The following is a 19,065-nucleotide window of genomic DNA, read 5'->3' as shown; positions in this document are numbered from 1 at the left end:
TAAATATTCCTATCAAATTATGTTGCATAAGTAAATGCAACAATCATTAAATGAAAGGAATCTATTACTGTACTCTAAAAAAGGTCCTGCAGATGCAACTATCGTCGTTTTATAGATTGTACAAATCATATATAACATTTTATAACCGCTACCTGGATTAAAATAAAGCCAACTGATAGATTAAAATTAACGATCATATATGTGTAACAGTTTTGATCAAATAATTTGAAGAGGATCCTAATGTTGTTGAATATTATGTGTTGATCCAATTAGTTACTTAACTGCTAATAATAACTTTGACTTCAAAACCAGAACCCAAATAAAGGGTGTAGCAAGAGGATAGAGGATGAATAGAGGATATTCTTAATGCCCAGTCTCAGGCTATGTCCACGCTACACCGGATAATTTTGAAAACGAAGGTTTTCTCTTCGTTTTGACCTTCCGTCCACATTGAAACGGCGTTTTCAGCCCCCGAAAACGAAGATTTTCAGAAACGGTCTCCAGAGTGAATAAATCTGAAAACGCCTAATATCCGTTGCAGTGTGTACAGGGTAACCGGAGCTTTTTAAAACCGCTGTCATGACGTGCCAGAACAGATGGCAGCAGCACAGCATTTCATTGTTTTATTATTATTATTATTATTATTACTTTATTGTCGCCAAGCAGTTTGTACAATCATCACAGCGATATTTGATTCTGCACTTCGCAGAACCTAACAATTTCAGAACAGACAGCAACAAGACAAGCCAGAAGAGTTAGAAATGTACTCACCAAATACTTTGACCCATAGCTTACTGAATAAGTAAGTATACTCACTTTGCCGTTTTCTGTCCTTGCTTGTATGAAGGTAAGGACAGAAAACACCCTCCGCCACCTCCAGTTTAAATTCCATGCGGAATATTTTGGAAGATCAAGAACCAAGAACCAAGAACCAAGGCGGTTTACCTATTTATGCAAGTACTTCTCTGACAATAGATGTGTAACAGCCTAATGTAGCATTCTATGGAAATACAAGATAACACTGATGCAGACACGTTTTATACATTTAACAAGGTACTTTATTAATGCAACAGAGTTAGTCAGTTTTTCAATGTTCGTCGTCAGCCGGGTCATACTGTCCGTGAACTCCCTGTCGGTTGCCTCCATACACTCCAGTAATTGTGTTTTTTTTAAGTTTTAAGTCCTCCTGCGCGAGAGCCAAGAGCAATTTCCTTTCAACTTTTTCTAATCCGTATCTGGACAAACACGCACCAAGTATACCGTTTCCACTTCGCTTGTTTTCTGTGTGTCCTGCGCATGCCCAGTAGGAGGAGATTCGCCCAAATATCCGTCTAATGTGGACAGAGATATTTTGAAAAACGCTTAGTGTGGACGCCTGTCGTTTTTACCTGAAACCAACGTTTTCAAAATTATCCGGCGTAGTGTGGACATAGCATCATAATGAATACAGGTGTTACATCATTAGGGAGCTTATGCACTCGTTGTGGGCAGCAGAGATCTGGAAATTTGGTGGGGGGGGGGGTGACAAGTGTAAAGTCACTACCATTGTAGAACCAGAAAAGCAAATACTTTCCTCATAGCTACAAAACTTTAAAAAATACAATTTTGGTTGGTGGTTCTTCTAAGCAGTCAATGCTTTTCATACAGTTTCTAAAAGATGGGCCCCATTTATTTGGCAATGGAAGCAAATTGTAGGGGGAAGAAGGTAATGAGCAATGGGTACAGAATGGGCGCAGGCAATCTGCTGTTAAATCCGTGAGTTTTTTATTTAGTGGGAAATCAGAGGATTGGGAAGCTTTTAAAAACCAAAGAAGGCAACTAAAAAAGCCATAAGGAGAGAAGGGATGAAATTTGAAGGTAAGCTAGCCAGTAATGTAGAAGCGGATACCAAAAGATTTTGCAGTTATATAAAGAATAAAAGAGCTGAGAATGGATACTGGACCACTGCAGAATGACATAGGAGAGGTAGTAATAAAGGACAAAGAAATGGCGGACAAAATTAATAAGTATTTTGCATCAGTCTTCACTGTGGAAGACACTAGCTGTATGCCAGAAATTCAAAGGTGTCAGGGGGCAGATGTAAGTGTAGTTGCTGTTTCTACGGAGAAGGTGATTGGGAAGCTGAAGATCTGAAGGGAGATTACTCACCTGGACCAGTTGGACTACACACCAGGGTTCTGAAAGAGGTAGTTAAAGAGATGATAGAGGAATTATTAATGATCTTCAAAGAATCACTAGACTCTGGAATGGTTGCGGAGGATTGGAAAATTACAAATGTCACTCCACTCTTTCAGAAGGAACGGAGGCATAAGATAGGAAATTGTAGGCCAGTTAGCTTGACTTCAGTGGTTTGGAAGCTATTAGAGCCTATTATTATGGATGAGGTTTTGGGGTACCTGGAGATAATTAATAAAGTAGGCCAAAGTTAGCATGCTTTCAATACGGGGAAATCTTGCCAGACAAATCTGTTGGAATTCTTTGAAGAATAATAGGCAGAATAGACAAAGGAGAGTCAGTGGATGTTGTTTACTTGGATTTTCAAAAGATCTTTGACAAGGTGCCACACATGAGTCTGTTTGCCAGGATAAGAGCCCATGGTATTATAGGAAATACACTGGCATGGATAGAAGATTGGCTGACTCACATTAGGTAAAGTGTGGGAATAAAATGGGAGTGTGCTGGTTAGCTGCCAGTGACTAGTGTCGTTCCACAGGGGTCTGTGTTGGGACTGCTTTTCATGTTAAAAATCAACAATTTGGATGACAAAATTGATGGCTTTTTGGCCAAGTATGTAGATGATACAAAGATACGTGGGGTGTAGTAGTACTGAACAAGCAGGTAGACTGCAGAGTTCCTAGACAGATTAGGAGAATGGACAAAGTGGCTAATGGAATTTAGTCTAGGGAAGTGTATGGTTATGCAGTTCGGTAGAAGGAATAAAGGTGTTGACTATTTTCTAAAGGGTAAGAAAATTCAAAAATCAGAGATGCAAGGGAACTTGGGAGTCCTAGTGCAGGATTCCTCAAAGGTTAATTTGTAGGTGAGTCAGTGATAAGAAAGGCAAATGCAATATTGTCATTAATTGTGAGTGGACTGGAATACAAGAGCAAGGATGTGATGACAAAGCTTTATAAAGGTTTGGTCAGACTGCACTTGGAGTATTGTGAGCAGTTTCGGCCCCTCATCTAAGAAAAGATGTGCAGGTATTGGTGAGGGTCCAGAGGAGGTTCATGAGAATTATTCCAGAAATGAAAGGGTTAATGTATGAGGAGCATTTTGATGGCTCTGGGCCTGTACTCAATGGAGTTTAGAAGAATCAGGAGGGATCTCACTGAAACCTATTGAATATTGAAATGCCTAGATAAACTGGATGTGGAGAGGATATTTTCTATAGTGAGTAAGTCTAGGACCAGAGGGCATGGCCTCAGAATAGAGGAACATCCATTTACAGCAGTGATGTGAAGGAATTTCGTTAGCCAGAGGGTGGAGTATCTGTTGAATTCATTGCCCTGAACAGCTGTGGAGGCTAAGTCATTGCTTATATTTAAAGTGGAGGTTGCTAAGTACTATGTACTGCATCAAAGGTTATGGGAAGAAGACAGAAAAATGAGGTTAATAAATCAGCCATGATGGGATATCAGAGCAGGCTGAGTGGCCTAATTATGCCTCTGTATCTTATGAGTAATAGATAGATGGAGGATGTGAAAGTGGAAATGTTTAGAAAAGAAAAAAGCTTGCATTCATTTTTCCTTCTGGCAAGCCTGAATTCCTAATCAAAATAATTCAGCTCATGGTTGCTAAGTCAGATCTAAACTGCTGCATAATTTGAGAGTTGATTCCTTCATGGAAACTTGGCAAGGCAGAGCATCAGTGCTGGAATCTGTGCTTGTATTTAGCAATGGGCAGATTTAAAGTCCAAACCACCAAACAATGCCAAGTAAATTTGAGAGTCGAGCATTTAATTATGGATACACTACAATCCCAGAATTACTTACATTTTACAACAAAATGTAGGCCAATATTTATGAGAACATTTGTTCATCTTAATAATTTTCTGTACAAAACCATTAGCTTATATCAGCTATAAGCTCTATAAACCTTACCTTTTATATAAGGTTTATTTCAGAAAACTAAAGCCTTGTTGAACTGACATAGGAATGTATCAAAAGTTTCCTTGTAAGCCAGTCTTGTAAATTTACAATGAAAAGATTGCAGCATAGAAATTGCCATTCTACATGGAGAGCCATGTTTGTAGCTCACATGTGCCTCCCCCAGTCCTTTCCCTCCTTACCATACCCCATCTTCATCCCATGCTGTTCTCCATCACATACTTAGCTTGTTTCCCTCTCTGACGTACCTCAACTATTCCCATTGCTAGAGTTTTCAATGTCAAAATTGAAGTAAATTTATTATCAAAGCATGTATGTTTTATCATATGCTACAGTGAGATTTGTTTTCTTGCAGGCAATTTTAGGGACATAATGAAATACCATAAAATTTGTGAAATACTATATATAAGAAAAGACTAACAAACAAGCAATGTTCAAAATAAGATGAATTCTGCAAATAAAAAGTAATAATACTGAGAACATGATTTGTAGAAAGTGAGTCTGTTGAATCTATTCAGAGTTATGATGAGTGAAGTTATCCACGTCAGTTCAGCAGGTTGATTGTTCAAATATAAAAACTGTTTTTGAGTTTTAAGACCATAAGACCACAAGATATAACCATATAACAATTACAGCATGGAAACAGGCCATCTCAGCGCTTCTAGTCCGTGCCGAACTCTTACTCTCACCTAGTCCCACCGACCTGCACTCAGCCCATAACCCTCCATTCCTTTCCTGTCCATATAGCTGTCTACTTTAACTTTAAACGACAACATCGAACCTGCCTCAACCACTTCTGCTGGAAGCTCGTTCCACACAGCCACCACTCTCTGAGTAAAAAAGTTCCCCCTCATGTTACCCCTAAACTTTTGCCCTTTAACTCTCAACTCATGTCCTCTTGTTTGAATCTCCCCCACTCTCAATGGAAAAAGCCTATCTATGTCAACTCTATCTATCCCCCTCATAATTTTAAATACCTCTATCAAGTCCCCCCCCCACCAACCTTCTACGTTCTAAAGAATAAAGACCCGACTTGTTCAACCTTTCTTTGTAACTTAGATGATGAAACCCAGGTAACATTCTAGTAAGTCTTCTCTGTACTCTCTCTATTTTGTTGACATCTTTCCTATAATTCGGTGACCAAAACTGTACACAAAGCTCCCAATATGGCCTCACCAATGCCTTGTACAGGATCAGAAGTAGGCTATTCGGGCCATCAAGTCTGCTCTGCCATTCAATCATGGACTGATCCAATTCTTCCAGTCATCCCCACTCCTCTGCCTTCACCCCATAACACTTTGATGCACTGGCTAATCAAGAACCTATTTCTCTCTGCCTTAAATACACCCAATGATTTGGCCTCCACAGCCGTTCTTGGCAACAAAGTCCACAGATTTAATACCCTCTGACTTTTTACAATTATATTTTACAATTTAATCTCTGTTCAAAGCAGCTTCCCTGGGTTCCCTATTGGCTTAATTGCTATTATTCTTATATTTAAGTCTTATAATTTAAATTTTACTTGCAAGTAGAGTCTGTATTTCCTAATCAAGCTATTTCATAATCTGAAATCCCTCTGTCAAGTCCTCCCTAATTAATTTCTGCAGTTGATATTAAAATGTTGAAATTTAGCAAAGTAAAGTGTTTTCTTATGCTTCCTTTGCAGTGCAGTGCAACCTGTGATACCGGAACAAGACATCGTAAAGTAACATGTATCAACCAGAATTCAGAAGAAGTGCATAGTATTAAATGTGATGCAAGCAAAAGACCATTAAGTGTGGAGCCATGCAATAATCAACCTTGTGAATACATCTGGATTACAGGAGAGTGGTCTGAGGTAGAAAAATATTTAAATTAGTTTGCAAAATAGTAAAGAATGCTTGACCCTATTTGGCTTTAAATGCAATATCTTCTGCATCAGAAAATGCATAACTTTCTAAAAAATCAATATCTCTCATGGCAGAGTGCACTAAGTTTCTAAAATTGTGTTGAGGGTTTTTACCCTGAAAATGTAATAGTATCTAGATTGCTCTCAGTATCCAAAATCAAATAAGAAATACCTGTTTTTATCTTGGAATCAGTCTGGACACTAATTTCTTGAGGCTTCAATTCTTAAAGTACTTCATTTCTTTACTCACTTGTCATTTAAAACGAATTTACCTTCTGATTTAGCAGTGGCTTTCTTAATGCCATAAGTCAGTTTTGTTTTTCACTTAGGAATATCACTGTGCTACCAAATGCACCTTTAGCCACTGTGTAATAGGAAAGCAGGGAAATCCTTACTTTGATTGCCGGTGGAAGTGGAAAGTATATGATCAGCCATCTTTTTCATTCTATTGAAGTCATAGATAGGATATGTCTTAATTTACTTAGGTACAAAAGCATAAAACTACCTGTTAAACAATAAAGCCAAAGAAACTGAATGACACCAATTCACTAAAGTCGTGCTATTGATGGGGAGTACATTTTTGAAGATGGACTGGGATACTGGGACTATTTTCACTGGTGTTCTAATGGAGTTCGAGAAAAGATGATACATCAAGTTGGTGAGTCAGGGAACTGCTTAGTTAGAATTTTCCAAAGAGCCAAGAGGATCTTTGGAAGTGGGAAAACACTCACTGCAAACAAAGTTCAACTTCCAACCTTGCTTACATACAGTATATAAAGCATATGAATAAATAGTAAGGGTGTTCTCACAATAAGGAAAGTCAAGTTCTGCTTACTTATCAGTTTCTCAAAAAAAAATCAGAACACTCCTTACTAACAATGCAAATGGACCAATTTCACTTCCACACTTTTAATGGCACAATTAGCCTCCTGCTGCCTCTACAAGTTCTGTGTTGATCTTGAATGTGGTGGGTTGTGGGACAAGATTCTTCATGTTTGCATGCATGTGTGTGTCTGTGTCTGTGCCTGTATATTTGTTTGCCTTGTCTGTGCTTCTCTGTATAAGAGCAAGAAAATATAGAGGGGCAAAAATAGACGTCTGAGAGATTGAGAGTATTATTCTAATAAAAAGGCTAATGAATGGGTGCTCTTGATGTGTCAGCAGGAAACTGCTACGTGGCTGCCTTAGCTAAGCCTCCTGTTGGTAAGTTTTGGAATGTAATGCTGGCCTTATTACATTCCTGCAATAAATGTAATTGGCAGTTTCAAGTTTCCTTTATGAACTTAAATGAACTTTAAGACTACTGGGCTATCGTTGAACATAAATGTAGATTTTGCATTACCAAATTCATTTCAGTAATAGCTTCATCTCACACTTTACAAACATTTGTTTAAATAAACAAGTGTTGTATTGAAGAGAGGAGGCGGGTGGGCCATGGAAACCTTTGTTCTTTGTTCCTGTGTTTACGTGCTGGTTTCTGTATAGTAACAACACCCTAAGGTGCTTGGTAAGGATATTAGCTTGTCAAACATTCATATCGGAACAAAAGCAAAAAAAAATCAATAAAGAGGTGCAGTTAAAGGAGCATCTTAACTAATGACATGTAGTGATGATTAGGGAGTGTATTCCAAAATTCAAATGCAGCAATTAATTTTAGGATGTTCGAGACGGTGCTGTTGGGGTGTACAGGTATTTTAAGTGATTGGAAGGCACAGAGTCATAGAGTTATACAGCATAGAATGACATCCTAACTCAGGTAGACCACCATGAGAATGATTGTAGGGTCAATGAAGTGGTAACAAAGGTTTCAACAGCCGATCAGCTAAGTGCAGAATAATGTTAAGGAGATGCATGTAAATATTATTTGTGCTATTATTATGCAGGTCTGTTAAGAGTCAAACAAAACCACAAATATACAGACAGCCATGTTCAGCCCCAGGTACAAAACATATAGTCAGTAGGAAGAAAACAGATTTTGGTTGGAACTTAAGAAAAAACGTTTTAAAAAAACTTAACTCAACACATAGAAAATGTCTGTTCTTTCACTCTTATTTCAAGGGGCTACATTTAGATGATAAACAGTTTATAGTTAACAATAGATTATTAGCAGATGTCCGGAAATAATGGTGATGACATAGGAGAGATGCCTTTACAAGGTACTCTGTGGCTACAACACAGTGGAAGACAATAAAACAAGAAGAATATGACTTTATAGATGTGACTGCCCCCTGGACCTAGTTGGATTGTGGTTATGAGAGACTGAGGATGATCTGATCAGCACTTTCAAAGACTAACTTTAAGTTGAGAAAATTAAGGGAAGTTAATTTCTGAAATTAAAAAGTAATCAAAGATAGTCTTATCTGTGATTCCATGAGTGGAATAATGAGGTGACATTAGATACCAAAATCAAAGTGTAATTGTGAAATGTGAGCTGGAAATGTATACATAGGTAGAGATGAAGGGAATAGAAGAGAGCATATGATGAATACAAATTGAAATCATTGATGAGAAATCACTCAGTGCAAAGGCTGAGACAGTAGCCAGCATTTTCATTTCCACAAGGTGGGTACTTTAACTGAATTTCTTCAAAGTAAAGTTCTTATCAATGACCAAGCCTTCTAGCATATTCCTGCTGAAGCATTTATAATTCAAAGCTGTAATAATGTTTCAGAGATGCAGATCAGAAATTCAATATGCTAAAAATCTTTAAAGTGAGCCTATAAGCTGTGTCGGCATGAGATGGTGCACCTGATGACCAAAACACTCTGCTGCCATACTGCCCTTTAACTGTAATTTCATATCTAGTCCCTGGATGAACTTGTGTTCGGAGGACCGAAGCACTCTGCCAGTATATGACATTTTAATAGCAATTTCAACATTCTGATTTTAGTGCCTCACAAAGGCTGTAGTCAAATACAATTAATTTATATGAGATTAACAGCAGAGTGAACCAGAGCTCAGCAGCTTTCATTCCATTACGTTGTCACAATAGAAAATTAGTTTAACAGTATAACTTTATTTCCAGTGCTCAGTTACTTGTGGAAATGGCTACCAACAAAGACTTGTTTCCTGCAGTGAGGTTTACAATGGTAAGGACCTCTACGAATATGGCTACTATCACCAGATTACAACTAACTGCCCTGGGACACAGCCGCCAAACATCCGAGCCTGCTCTGTCGGTGAATGCCCTGTTACTGCTTCATGGCGGGTTGGAAACTGGGGAAGCGTAAGTTCATTTCAAAAATTTTCAGGACACAAGTTCAGACCTTAGTGTTGATGCAAATTTAACAGTTTTTTTGCTTTGTGAAAGGATTTTATATGGTATGTTATTTGAATTATAGTGAGGACATATGGGTTTTGCTTAAAATATATCCAGCAAAACAGTGAATTTGATTAGAACAAGAACTATAAGCAGGAGGGTGCTATACAACCTCTTGAGCTGCTGTACCTTTCAAAATGATCATAGCTGGATCTCTACCTCATCCACGCATGCATAGGAGCAAAGTCTTCTCCAATAAACATAAGTACATGTGTCTATGTATAAATGTGTATAGTTTATAAATGTTTAGAATTTCTGTCCTAAAGCAACCACATTTTAATTCTTGCACAAGTGCTCCTCCAAGTCCATTTCCTTGTCCAGTCCTTAAGACCATAAGATATAAGAGCAGAATGAGGCCACATGACCCATCGCGTCTGCTCAGATATTTCAGCATGGCTGATCCAATTCCTTCTGAACCCCAGTGTCCAGCCCTCTCCCCATATCCCTTCACACCCTGACTAATCAAGAATCTATCAGCTCGGTCTTAAATATACCCAACGATTTGGCCTCCACACCCGCCTGTGGCAACGATCTCCACAAATTCACGCCTCTCTGGCTAAAGAAGTTTCTCCTCATTTCCATTCTAAATTGATATCCCTTTATTGTGAGGCTGTGTCTTCCGGTCTTAGGCTCGCCCCGCTCAAGGAAACATCCTCTCCATATCCTCTCTGTCAAGGCCTTTCAACATTTTCAATGAGATCCCATCCCCCTCATCCTTCTGAATTCCAGTGAGTACAGGCCAGGAGCCATCAAACACTCCTCATATGATAAGCCATTCAATCCTGGACTTATTTTCATGAACCTCCTTTGAACTCTCTCCAAAATGTCAGCAGGTCCTTTATTATCCTAGATAGGGGCCCAAAACAGCTCACAATGCTCCAAGTGAGGCCTCACTAGTGCCTTAAAAAGCCTCAACATTACATCCTTGCTTCTATATTCTAATAATATCCATCCTTAGTATCCAACGTTTATATTGCATGCTTAAGGTTTCATAGCTACATATATTTTTTGTACCTAATAATCTTTGGAGATTTTCTCACACCAAAAAACTAGTGAGGTAATATACATTTAGAGATAGAGCATTCTGGCCCAATGAGTCCATGCCCCCCAATTACACATATGTGATCAATTAACCTACTAACTTGTACATCTTTGGAACTTGGGAGGAAACCAGAGCATTCGAAGGAAACCCACATGGTCATAGGGAGAAAGTACCAACCGTTTGTAGACAGCAGCGGAATCGAACCCAGGTCACTGGCGCTCTAATAGCGTTTTGCTAACCACCATGCCATCGCATCACCCTACTGCATATTGCCACGGGAGAATCCTCTATACAAGTGGATGAGAAATCCCACATTATGATGCTTCTATGTGCCTATCATCAATTTCTCCAAACCAAATTTTATCTCTGATGCTTTCTGAAAGATTATTCTGATTCCTTTTTAAAAAAGAATTGTGCACTAAAGCTTCATAGATTTGAATGCCGGTCAAATGATTTGCTCTCCTAAACCTTGATATGACAGCAAAAAAGCCTCTTGCCAGCAGTATTAAACATGTTAAAGTATTAACTGGAGATAAATATCAGACTGGAATATTTATACAGTTTCTATTGCATGAAAATACTTGTTTAATCATTATACTTAGTGATTTACATTGATTTTATATTTAGTGCTATTTAATTCCTTTTTTAAAATTTTCTTGTAAGTGTTCAGCAACTTGTGGAATAGGAATCATGCAACGCTCAGTTTACTGCTTAACAATTGATGGACATTTAAGCAATTCATGTAGTTCAGACGTTAAGCCGGAAGAGAGGAGAACATGCCAGAATGGAAAATGTAAGCATCTGGATTATTAAGTCCATTTTCACATCACCATCTGTTTTCTGTTTGTACTGATGAAAATTATCATGTATAGAGTCTGTTTTTGCTTGTTCTGAAGTACTTGTTCTAAAGTATAATTAAAACCATATTTTGCATGTAGGTGAATTTCCAGAAAGCTGTAGAGATGTGCAGCGATTAAAAGGATTCATCGAAGACGGTGATTATGTTCTTAATATTCAAGGGAAGCAAGTAAAGGTATTCCAGTTGAACTGAGTTAATAGAGAAACTATGAGTATTCAATTTTTTAATCCATTTATTTTTGCTTCATTGTGCATTTCTGGTTTCAGATATACTGTGCCGATATGCTGTCAGACAGCCCCAGGGAGTACATTACACTGACAACGGGTGATTTGGAAAATTTTTCAGAAGTTTACGGCTACAGGTACAGAAAAGCAAAATATAGCTGTTCAAACCTCAAGTTCACCTCGTGAAAAATAAAATAATTTTCTATCATAAGTGACATATACATTTAAAATTCTGTTTGGCTTAGATTGCATAATCCTGCTGAGTGCCCATATAATGGAAGTAGAAGGGATGACTGTCAGTGCAGAAGAGATTATCTAGCCGCTGGGTATTCGACTTTTAGAAAAGTTAGACTGGACATCAACACACTGCAAATAATAAGTGAGTAAATTTCCATGAGGATTTTATTGTATGAAGCCATGTCAATGATAAAACTTCCTGTTTTACAGAAATACTTACTAACCAAAGAAGGAATGAAATAGATAACCTAATGTGAATAAATAGTTATTTTTTATTAAACTTTTAATCTGGCCCCTCACCACCACCTTCAACAGGTAATAAGAATCCACAGGAGATGTAAAACAACATTCCATTTCTGTAAACACGAGGAAATCTACAGTTGCTGGAATTTCAAGCAACACACATAAAAGATGCTGGTGAATGCAGCAGGCCAGGCAGCATCTATAGGAAGAGGTACAGTCGACGATTCGGGCCGAGTTACATTTCTGTAACTCTCTTTTTATTTTTAATGCAACCTCGTGCAGGATTTTGACCCAAAACGTGATCAATTTCTTCCCTCCCACTGAGTTCTTCCAGCACATTGTTTGTTCGCCACCATGTTTCCCATGTTATTGAGTGGTGAATCTGTGGAATTCTTTGCCACAAGCAGCTGTGGAGGCCAGGTCTTTATGTATATTTAAAACAGAGGTTGATAGGTTCTTGATTGGTCAGGGCATGAAGGGATATGGGGATCGGGGCTGTGAGAAAAATTGGATCAGCCATGATGAAATGGTAGAGCAGACTCAAAGACCAAATGGGCTAATTCTCCCTCCTGTATCTTATGCCTTTATGTTACGACCAGGACTTTATACAAATATATTTCATTGCCAATTGTGTGGCTTTGAATAGAGTTTCTGGCTGCCCTTGGATCACTCTGCATTTCTTCCCTGCCTGCTTCCAGTCCCTTTAAACATATGCCTATATTCTGCCTGCTTCTCTCATGCTGAAGTTTCAGTAACATTTCAGTAACCTTGGATCAGAATCATCATGCCAGAATTAACTGGCTAAATGCCCAGTCATGCTTTGCAGATAGTTAGATAAGTTCCTTCGAGTTTCTCATGATCCTGAGATTCACTCCATTATTCTGCATTTTACAAATGTGATCTGAAATTTGCTATATAAATAAAATCAAAACCTGAGAAACTGTATCAGAACTGAGATGTTATATTTGATAGATGAAAGACTAGATTGGGACTACATTGATGGATTTGCACCTCACTGCTCTCAGTGTGTGGTTGATATAAGCTAAAGACTAGATCTAAAACACTAGTACCACATTTGATTACAGAAATCAAATATTTTTTCTTACAAGGAGGGAGTTGATTATCTGTTTACTTTAGGGAGTGGACATCGTTGGCATGACAAACACTGAAAATAAGAGCATAAGAACATAAGACCATAACACATAGGAGCAGAATTAGGCCATTCAGCCATTCGAGTTTGCTCTGCTACTTCATTATGGCTAATGCCGGATCCTATTCAACTGCATACACCTGCCCTATCACCATATCCCTTGATGCCTCGACTAATCAGAATCTATCAACTTCCGCTTTGAATATACCCATGGACGTGGCCTCCGCTGCTGTCTGTGGCAGAGCATTCCACAGATTCACCATTCTTGGGCTAAAAAAAAATCCTCTTTATTTCTGTTCTAAAAGGTTGCCCCTTAATTTTGAGACTGTGCCCTCTAGTTCTAGATACACCCACTAGAGGAACATAAGAACTAGGAGCAGGAGCTTGATGATTCTGGGCCTGTACCCACTGGAATTTAGAAGAATGAGGAGGGATCTCATTGAAACTTATTGACTGTTGAAAGGCCCAGATAGTGTGGATGTAGAGAGGATGTTTCCTATGGTGTGGGACTCTATGACCTGAGGCACAGTCTCAGAACAGAGGAACATCCATTTAGAATGGAGATGAGGAGGAATTTCTTTAGCCAGAAGGTGTTAAATCAATGGAATTTGTTACTACAGCTGGCTGAGGAGGCCAGGTCATTTGGTGTATTTGAGACAGAGATTGATAAGTTCTCATTTAGTCAGGGCATGAAAGGTTATGGGGTGAAGGCAAGAGAATGTGGTTGAGAGAGAAAATGGATGAGCCACAATGAAATGGCAGAGCAGACTCAATTGGCCAAATGACTGAATTTTGCTCCTATGTCTTATGGTCTTGTGGCCTTATGGAGTAGGTCATTTGGCCTGTCAAGCCTGCTCTGCCATGGCTGATCTGGATGAACCCACCTGCCTTTTCCCCGTATCCCTTAATTCCCTGACTATGCAAAGATCCATGTAACTGCCTCTTAAATATATTTAATGAGGTAGACCCTACTGCTTCCTTGGCCAGATAATTCTACAGATTCACTACTCTCTGTTAAAAGCAGTTCCTCCTTATCTCCATCCAAAATCTACTCCCCAGAATCTTGAGGCTATGTCTTCTCATTCTAGTCTCACCTACCAGTGGAAGAAACTTTCCTGCCTCCATCTTATCTATCCCTTTCATAATTTTTGTATTATTCTTTAACATCCCCACTCATTCTTTTGAATTCCGGTGAGTATGCTCCCAGGTGACTCGATCCACCCCCCCCCCCCCCCCGGCTAACCCCCGCCAGAATCAACCTTGCAAACCACCTCCAAAGCCCAGATGTCTTTCCTCAAGAAGGGAGATCAGAACTCCAAGTGTGACCTCACTCGTACCAGTACTCTGAAATGAATATCTTGAGCCACATATAGGCCAGACAAGGATACATTTCCTTTCCTGAAAGGCATTATTAGTTTAGAGTTGCCTTTGTAGCAATCCAATGTTGCTAACTTCTTCAACTCCACTTAAAATCTGAAGCTCCCTAAATAGTTAATCCATGCTGGTATTAGTCTGTTCACTTAACCATAGTCTCAAGATCATAATTGTGATTTTACTGCCCCTCATGGGGCAGGAGCTGAGTGGATAGACCATCATAGAATAACTCCATGTCTTAGGTCCTGGGCAGGAAAAGCATCATTGAAGTTTAATTATAAGGTTTGCATTTTAAGCCAATTCTGTGCTTTGAGAGTCTAATAGTAGAGTCTCTTAAATTTTCTCTTAATCAATGAGCACAGTCAGGAACAATGAATTAATCACTGTTAGTGCTCCAGTTAGCAGACTTAAATCATATGTTTTTCCCTAATAGCACCATTTCATTCAGTTTATCTCCATTCTTCATAATTGGAATTGTTTTTAATTTTGCTGTCAACAGAGAAACATTAATGTATATATCTGAGTAGAAAGTAGGTAATTATTCTCTCCCCTCTCTACATTTGCTTAAATGCTGATGTGCAGTGCACCAAAACTGTGAAGTGTCTATTCAAATTCAAACTGCCAGAGTTCATCAGCTGCGTCATTTATCTTTCGTCACAAATAAGTAAGAGAATTTTAACCTTAAAGACACGCAAATTTTTATTGTTTGAGATGTAGATATTTTAAGAATCTTAAACACAAATTCATCTCATCTCATTATGCCCCCTTCCTGTTTTGCTGGGGATGTTGGTTGCAGATAATGTACAATCAATCAGTTTCTCGAAAGAGGTAACTTGCGTTAAGTATTTCACTGAGGTTTGATGCTCAGATTTTATCTTTCTTCCAAGGTTAGTTGTAAAGGTTGTTGAGGTGAGGTGAAACAGGCACCACGGTTAGCATAGTGGTTAGCACAACACCATTACAGCTTGGGGCATTTTAGAGTTCAGAGTTCAATTCAACTCCGTTTTGTACAGAGTCTCTCTACATCCTCTCCATGGGTTTCACCCAAGTGCTCCAGTTTCCTTTAACAGTCCAAAGATCTACCTGGTAGGCTAATTGGTCATTGTAAATTGTCCTGTGATTAGGTTGGGATTAACTGGGGTTGTGGAGTTGCTGGGACGGTGTGGCTTGAAGAGCTGGAAGCGCCTATTCCATGCTGTTTTGCAAAATAAAATTAATTAATTAATTATGGTGTTGAAGGCCATTTGTATCTTTCTGGGGCTGCTGAGGCACTGCGGAGCAGGACTGCTTTCTTCCAGCCTCCCTGGTTTAATCAGCTTTCTTCTCATAATTATTTTCCATTATGAGTAGATCACCTCCCACTAAAATCAAGAACACCTTCCCAGGTCACGAACTTGTTCCCTCCTTTCACACCCTTGGAATTCCACACAGTGCCAACTGTCTAGTGATGAGTCACAAAAAAAGATGAACTCTTTGTTTATTAAATAAATGGATGGGCAAATTAGTACACTGTAGTACTCTGGAATACATGAAAGCCTTTTTTCTACTTTTAAACCTACCTCCATTTCACTTCTTTTTGTATGGGCATTGCTAAATTTGGCAAGAATTTATTTGAATCATTCAGCTATTTCGGATATGCCTTTGGCTCATTTTCCTTAGATAGGAGGCTGCATTGGTGTTGGTTTATACCTTCTCTTGAAATAGGCACATCTCTTTAACATTTGCACTTTAACACCCACGTTCTGTATTTCGTTCACTGAGAAACTAAGCATATTTCTGCTTGTTACCAGTCTGTTGAGCACTTCTTTCACATTCTGTGCTGTTTACCTCTCAATGTTTCTGCAGATAGAATATCATCCTAGCACCCAGCAAGCCCTTTCAGTTTGCTCGAACTTCACTCCAACCACAGGGAGAATTTCTCAGTGGCCAACCAAATTAAGTCGTCAAGTTTATTGTCATTTCATTATATACATGTGTACCGTCAAATGAGACAGTGTTTCTCCAGACTGGGTGTAAACCACCATAGTATACGTAGCACACATATAACACACAATAACTTAGGAAAATAATAAATAAATCTACAGATGAATTAATATGAATAAACAAAGTAAAGTGCATAAATTAAATACTGTAGCGTATAGAACAAATTCCAGTGACATTTTGAATGCGATGTGGCAGGGAGTTCAGAAACCTAATGGCCTGAGGGAAGAAGCTGTTTCTCATCCTGGCCATTCTTGACTTTATTTCACTCCCCATTCCCATCCCAATATGTTGATCCATGGCCTCCTTTACTGCCATGATAAGGCCACACAAAGGCTTGAGGGGCAACACCTGATATTTGGTCTGGGTAGCCTCCAAATTGATAGGATGAACATCAGTTTTTCTCCCCTTCCCCCCACTACACTCCTTCTTCATTCCCCACTCCTCTCCTACCCCTTCTCCTCTTCTTAACTTCCTATCACCTCTTTCTCGCCTTCCTATCACCTCCTTCTCGTGTCCCTACTCCTTCCCTTTCTCATTTTCTGTCCGATTTCTTCTTCTTTACCTTTTCCACCCATCACCTGCCAGCTTCTCATTTCATTCTCCCCTTCCCCAGTCACCTACCTTGCTCCTCACCTGGCTTCACCTATCATCTTCTTGCTCATACACCTTCCCCTCACCTTACTTTCTTATACTGGTTTCTTCATTCTTCCTTTCCAGTCCTGATAAAGGATCTCAGCCCAAAACATTGACTCTTTATTCCTCTCTATAGATGCTGGCTGACCTGCTGAGTTCCTCCACTATTTGCAAAATGGCTTGTGTCTATATCCTCCCACTCCATGCACATTTATGTGCCTCTTTTGTATTTGCCTCCACTACCACCCCAAGCAGCATATTACAGGTAACCACCAATCTCTGTAAATAAATAAAGAATTGCCTTGCACATCTCATTTAAGCTTACCCCACGCATCTTAAAGGCTATCTATACTATCTATATCTCTCATACTCTTATAAATCTCTATCAGATCTCCTCTCAGCCTCCACTGCTCCAGAGAAAACAATCCAAATTTATCCAAAATTTCCATAAAGAACATGGCCCCTAATCCAGGCAACATCCTGGTAAACCTGCCCGGTGCCCTCTCCAAATCCTTGAACACCTTCCAGAACTCCAGATATGGCTAATAATCCGGATCCTTGATTAATAAGAATAACATTGCCACGTGCCTCCTTTACCACCCTATCAATGTGTGCAGGGACTTTCAGGGAGCTATGGCTGTCATGGTCCCCTCTGACAATTCCCCATCTTGCTATTATCTCACTGATAGTGCCTTAATTCCTGTTGGCTGATTCCCAATTATTGCTAGTTCCATTAATTACAGCACACCTGGTTCCCATTAGCAAACACAGGATAAGAACTCTGGCATCACAGCCATGCTTTGCCAGTTCGTTGGTCAATTCTAGTATGTGTAAGTGTAACCTCGTTTCCTGATTCCTTAGGACTGTCAGTTCTAAGCTCCACACCATTTCCTGGATAATCTACGTAAACCTTGTCTCCGTGTAAAGACTCTCCTGGATACCTGTTCCACGTTCACGACTGTGCTAGCGCCTTTAACAATAAACTGTTTCTTTACATTTGATCTCCCAAAGTGCAATACCTGACATTTGGCAGGTTAAACTCCTTGCCATTTCTCCAACCTTATCTCCAACCTGATCTATGCTATATCCAGCTGTATTGTTTGTTGACCTTCTACGCTGTCTGTGTTGCTTAGCCTTTGATGTCGGCTGTGTTTGTGCAGCTCATCTGATGTATGTTTGAAGGTGGCTGTAGAGGCAAGTCTTGAAAGGCATAGATGTTCATAGTGGAGACAAGGGAGTTGTCCTGATTCCATAGGCACCACGGTTGCTGCTGCTTTCCTCTTTCATTGGGTCGTCTCCAGGTCTGCGTGACACCTATCTTCTAAATTGCTCTTTAGCCAAGCAAGCTTAACCAAGGCCGGCTAACCAGTTCTATCTCATGCCCTATATTCCAGATGCTGGAGAGCAAGCCGCAATAAGCAATACTGACTTTGTCCGCGGTCTATCATGGTTTCTGCTTCCCCGTGATAAATGGCCATCGAGCATCTGCCCAGGGAGTCTGGAGTCCTCCATGTGTACAACATGTCTGGTCCAACAGAACTGTGCCTTCACGATCATGGCTTCAATACTAGTAATCTTTGCCCCATTGAGGGCTTCCAGTTTTGTGATACTATCTTGTCAGTGGATACTTGTAATGGATCTCAGGCTGTGGAAGTGTTCCAGCAGTTTGAGTTGCCTTTTGTATACAGCCCATGTATCACAATCATACAAGAGGCTAGTGAGGACAACAGCCTTGTACACGTTGATCTTAGTGGACATCTGGATGTTGTGCTCCCTAAGCATTCACGATCGCAGGCAGCCCAGGCTCTGAGTAGCCTTGTGAATTCTGCCGTTGATACCTTATCCAGGGAACCATCACTGAAGATGACCCTGCACTATCTACAACACTATTATTCTTCATATCATCTGCAAATTTATTATACATCCATCTACATTTTCATCCAGGTCATTTATATGTATCAAAAACAGCAGGGTCCCAGTGCATATCCCTTAAGGACACCACTA

At 39.5% G+C, this 19,065-nt stretch overlaps 1 protein-coding gene across 1 annotated transcript in view; it reads left to right on the top strand.

Annotated features, from left to right (window-relative positions):
- adamts9 (ADAM metallopeptidase with thrombospondin type 1 motif, 9) overlaps nucleotides 1-19,065 on the top strand; it is a 267,099-nt gene that overhangs the window by 205,040 nt on the left and 42,994 nt on the right. Inside the window, exons 31-36 of the mRNA XM_072280518.1 lie at nucleotides 5,776-5,946; nucleotides 9,023-9,223; nucleotides 11,022-11,151; nucleotides 11,297-11,391; nucleotides 11,484-11,578; nucleotides 11,687-11,820. Coding sequence (XP_072136619.1) covers nucleotides 5,776-5,946; nucleotides 9,023-9,223; nucleotides 11,022-11,151; nucleotides 11,297-11,391; nucleotides 11,484-11,578; nucleotides 11,687-11,820 — 826 coding nt within the window. The remainder of the gene's footprint in view (nucleotides 1-5,775; nucleotides 5,947-9,022; nucleotides 9,224-11,021; nucleotides 11,152-11,296; nucleotides 11,392-11,483; nucleotides 11,579-11,686; nucleotides 11,821-19,065) is intronic.

This window comes from Mobula birostris, chromosome 16 (assembly GCF_030028105.1).
Source record: "Mobula birostris isolate sMobBir1 chromosome 16, sMobBir1.hap1, whole genome shotgun sequence".
Taxonomy (NCBI): Eukaryota; Metazoa; Chordata; class Chondrichthyes; order Myliobatiformes; family Myliobatidae; genus Mobula; species Mobula birostris.
The sequence above is the reverse complement of the archived record's forward strand: the minus strand, read 5'-3'. Positions and strand labels throughout refer to the sequence as shown.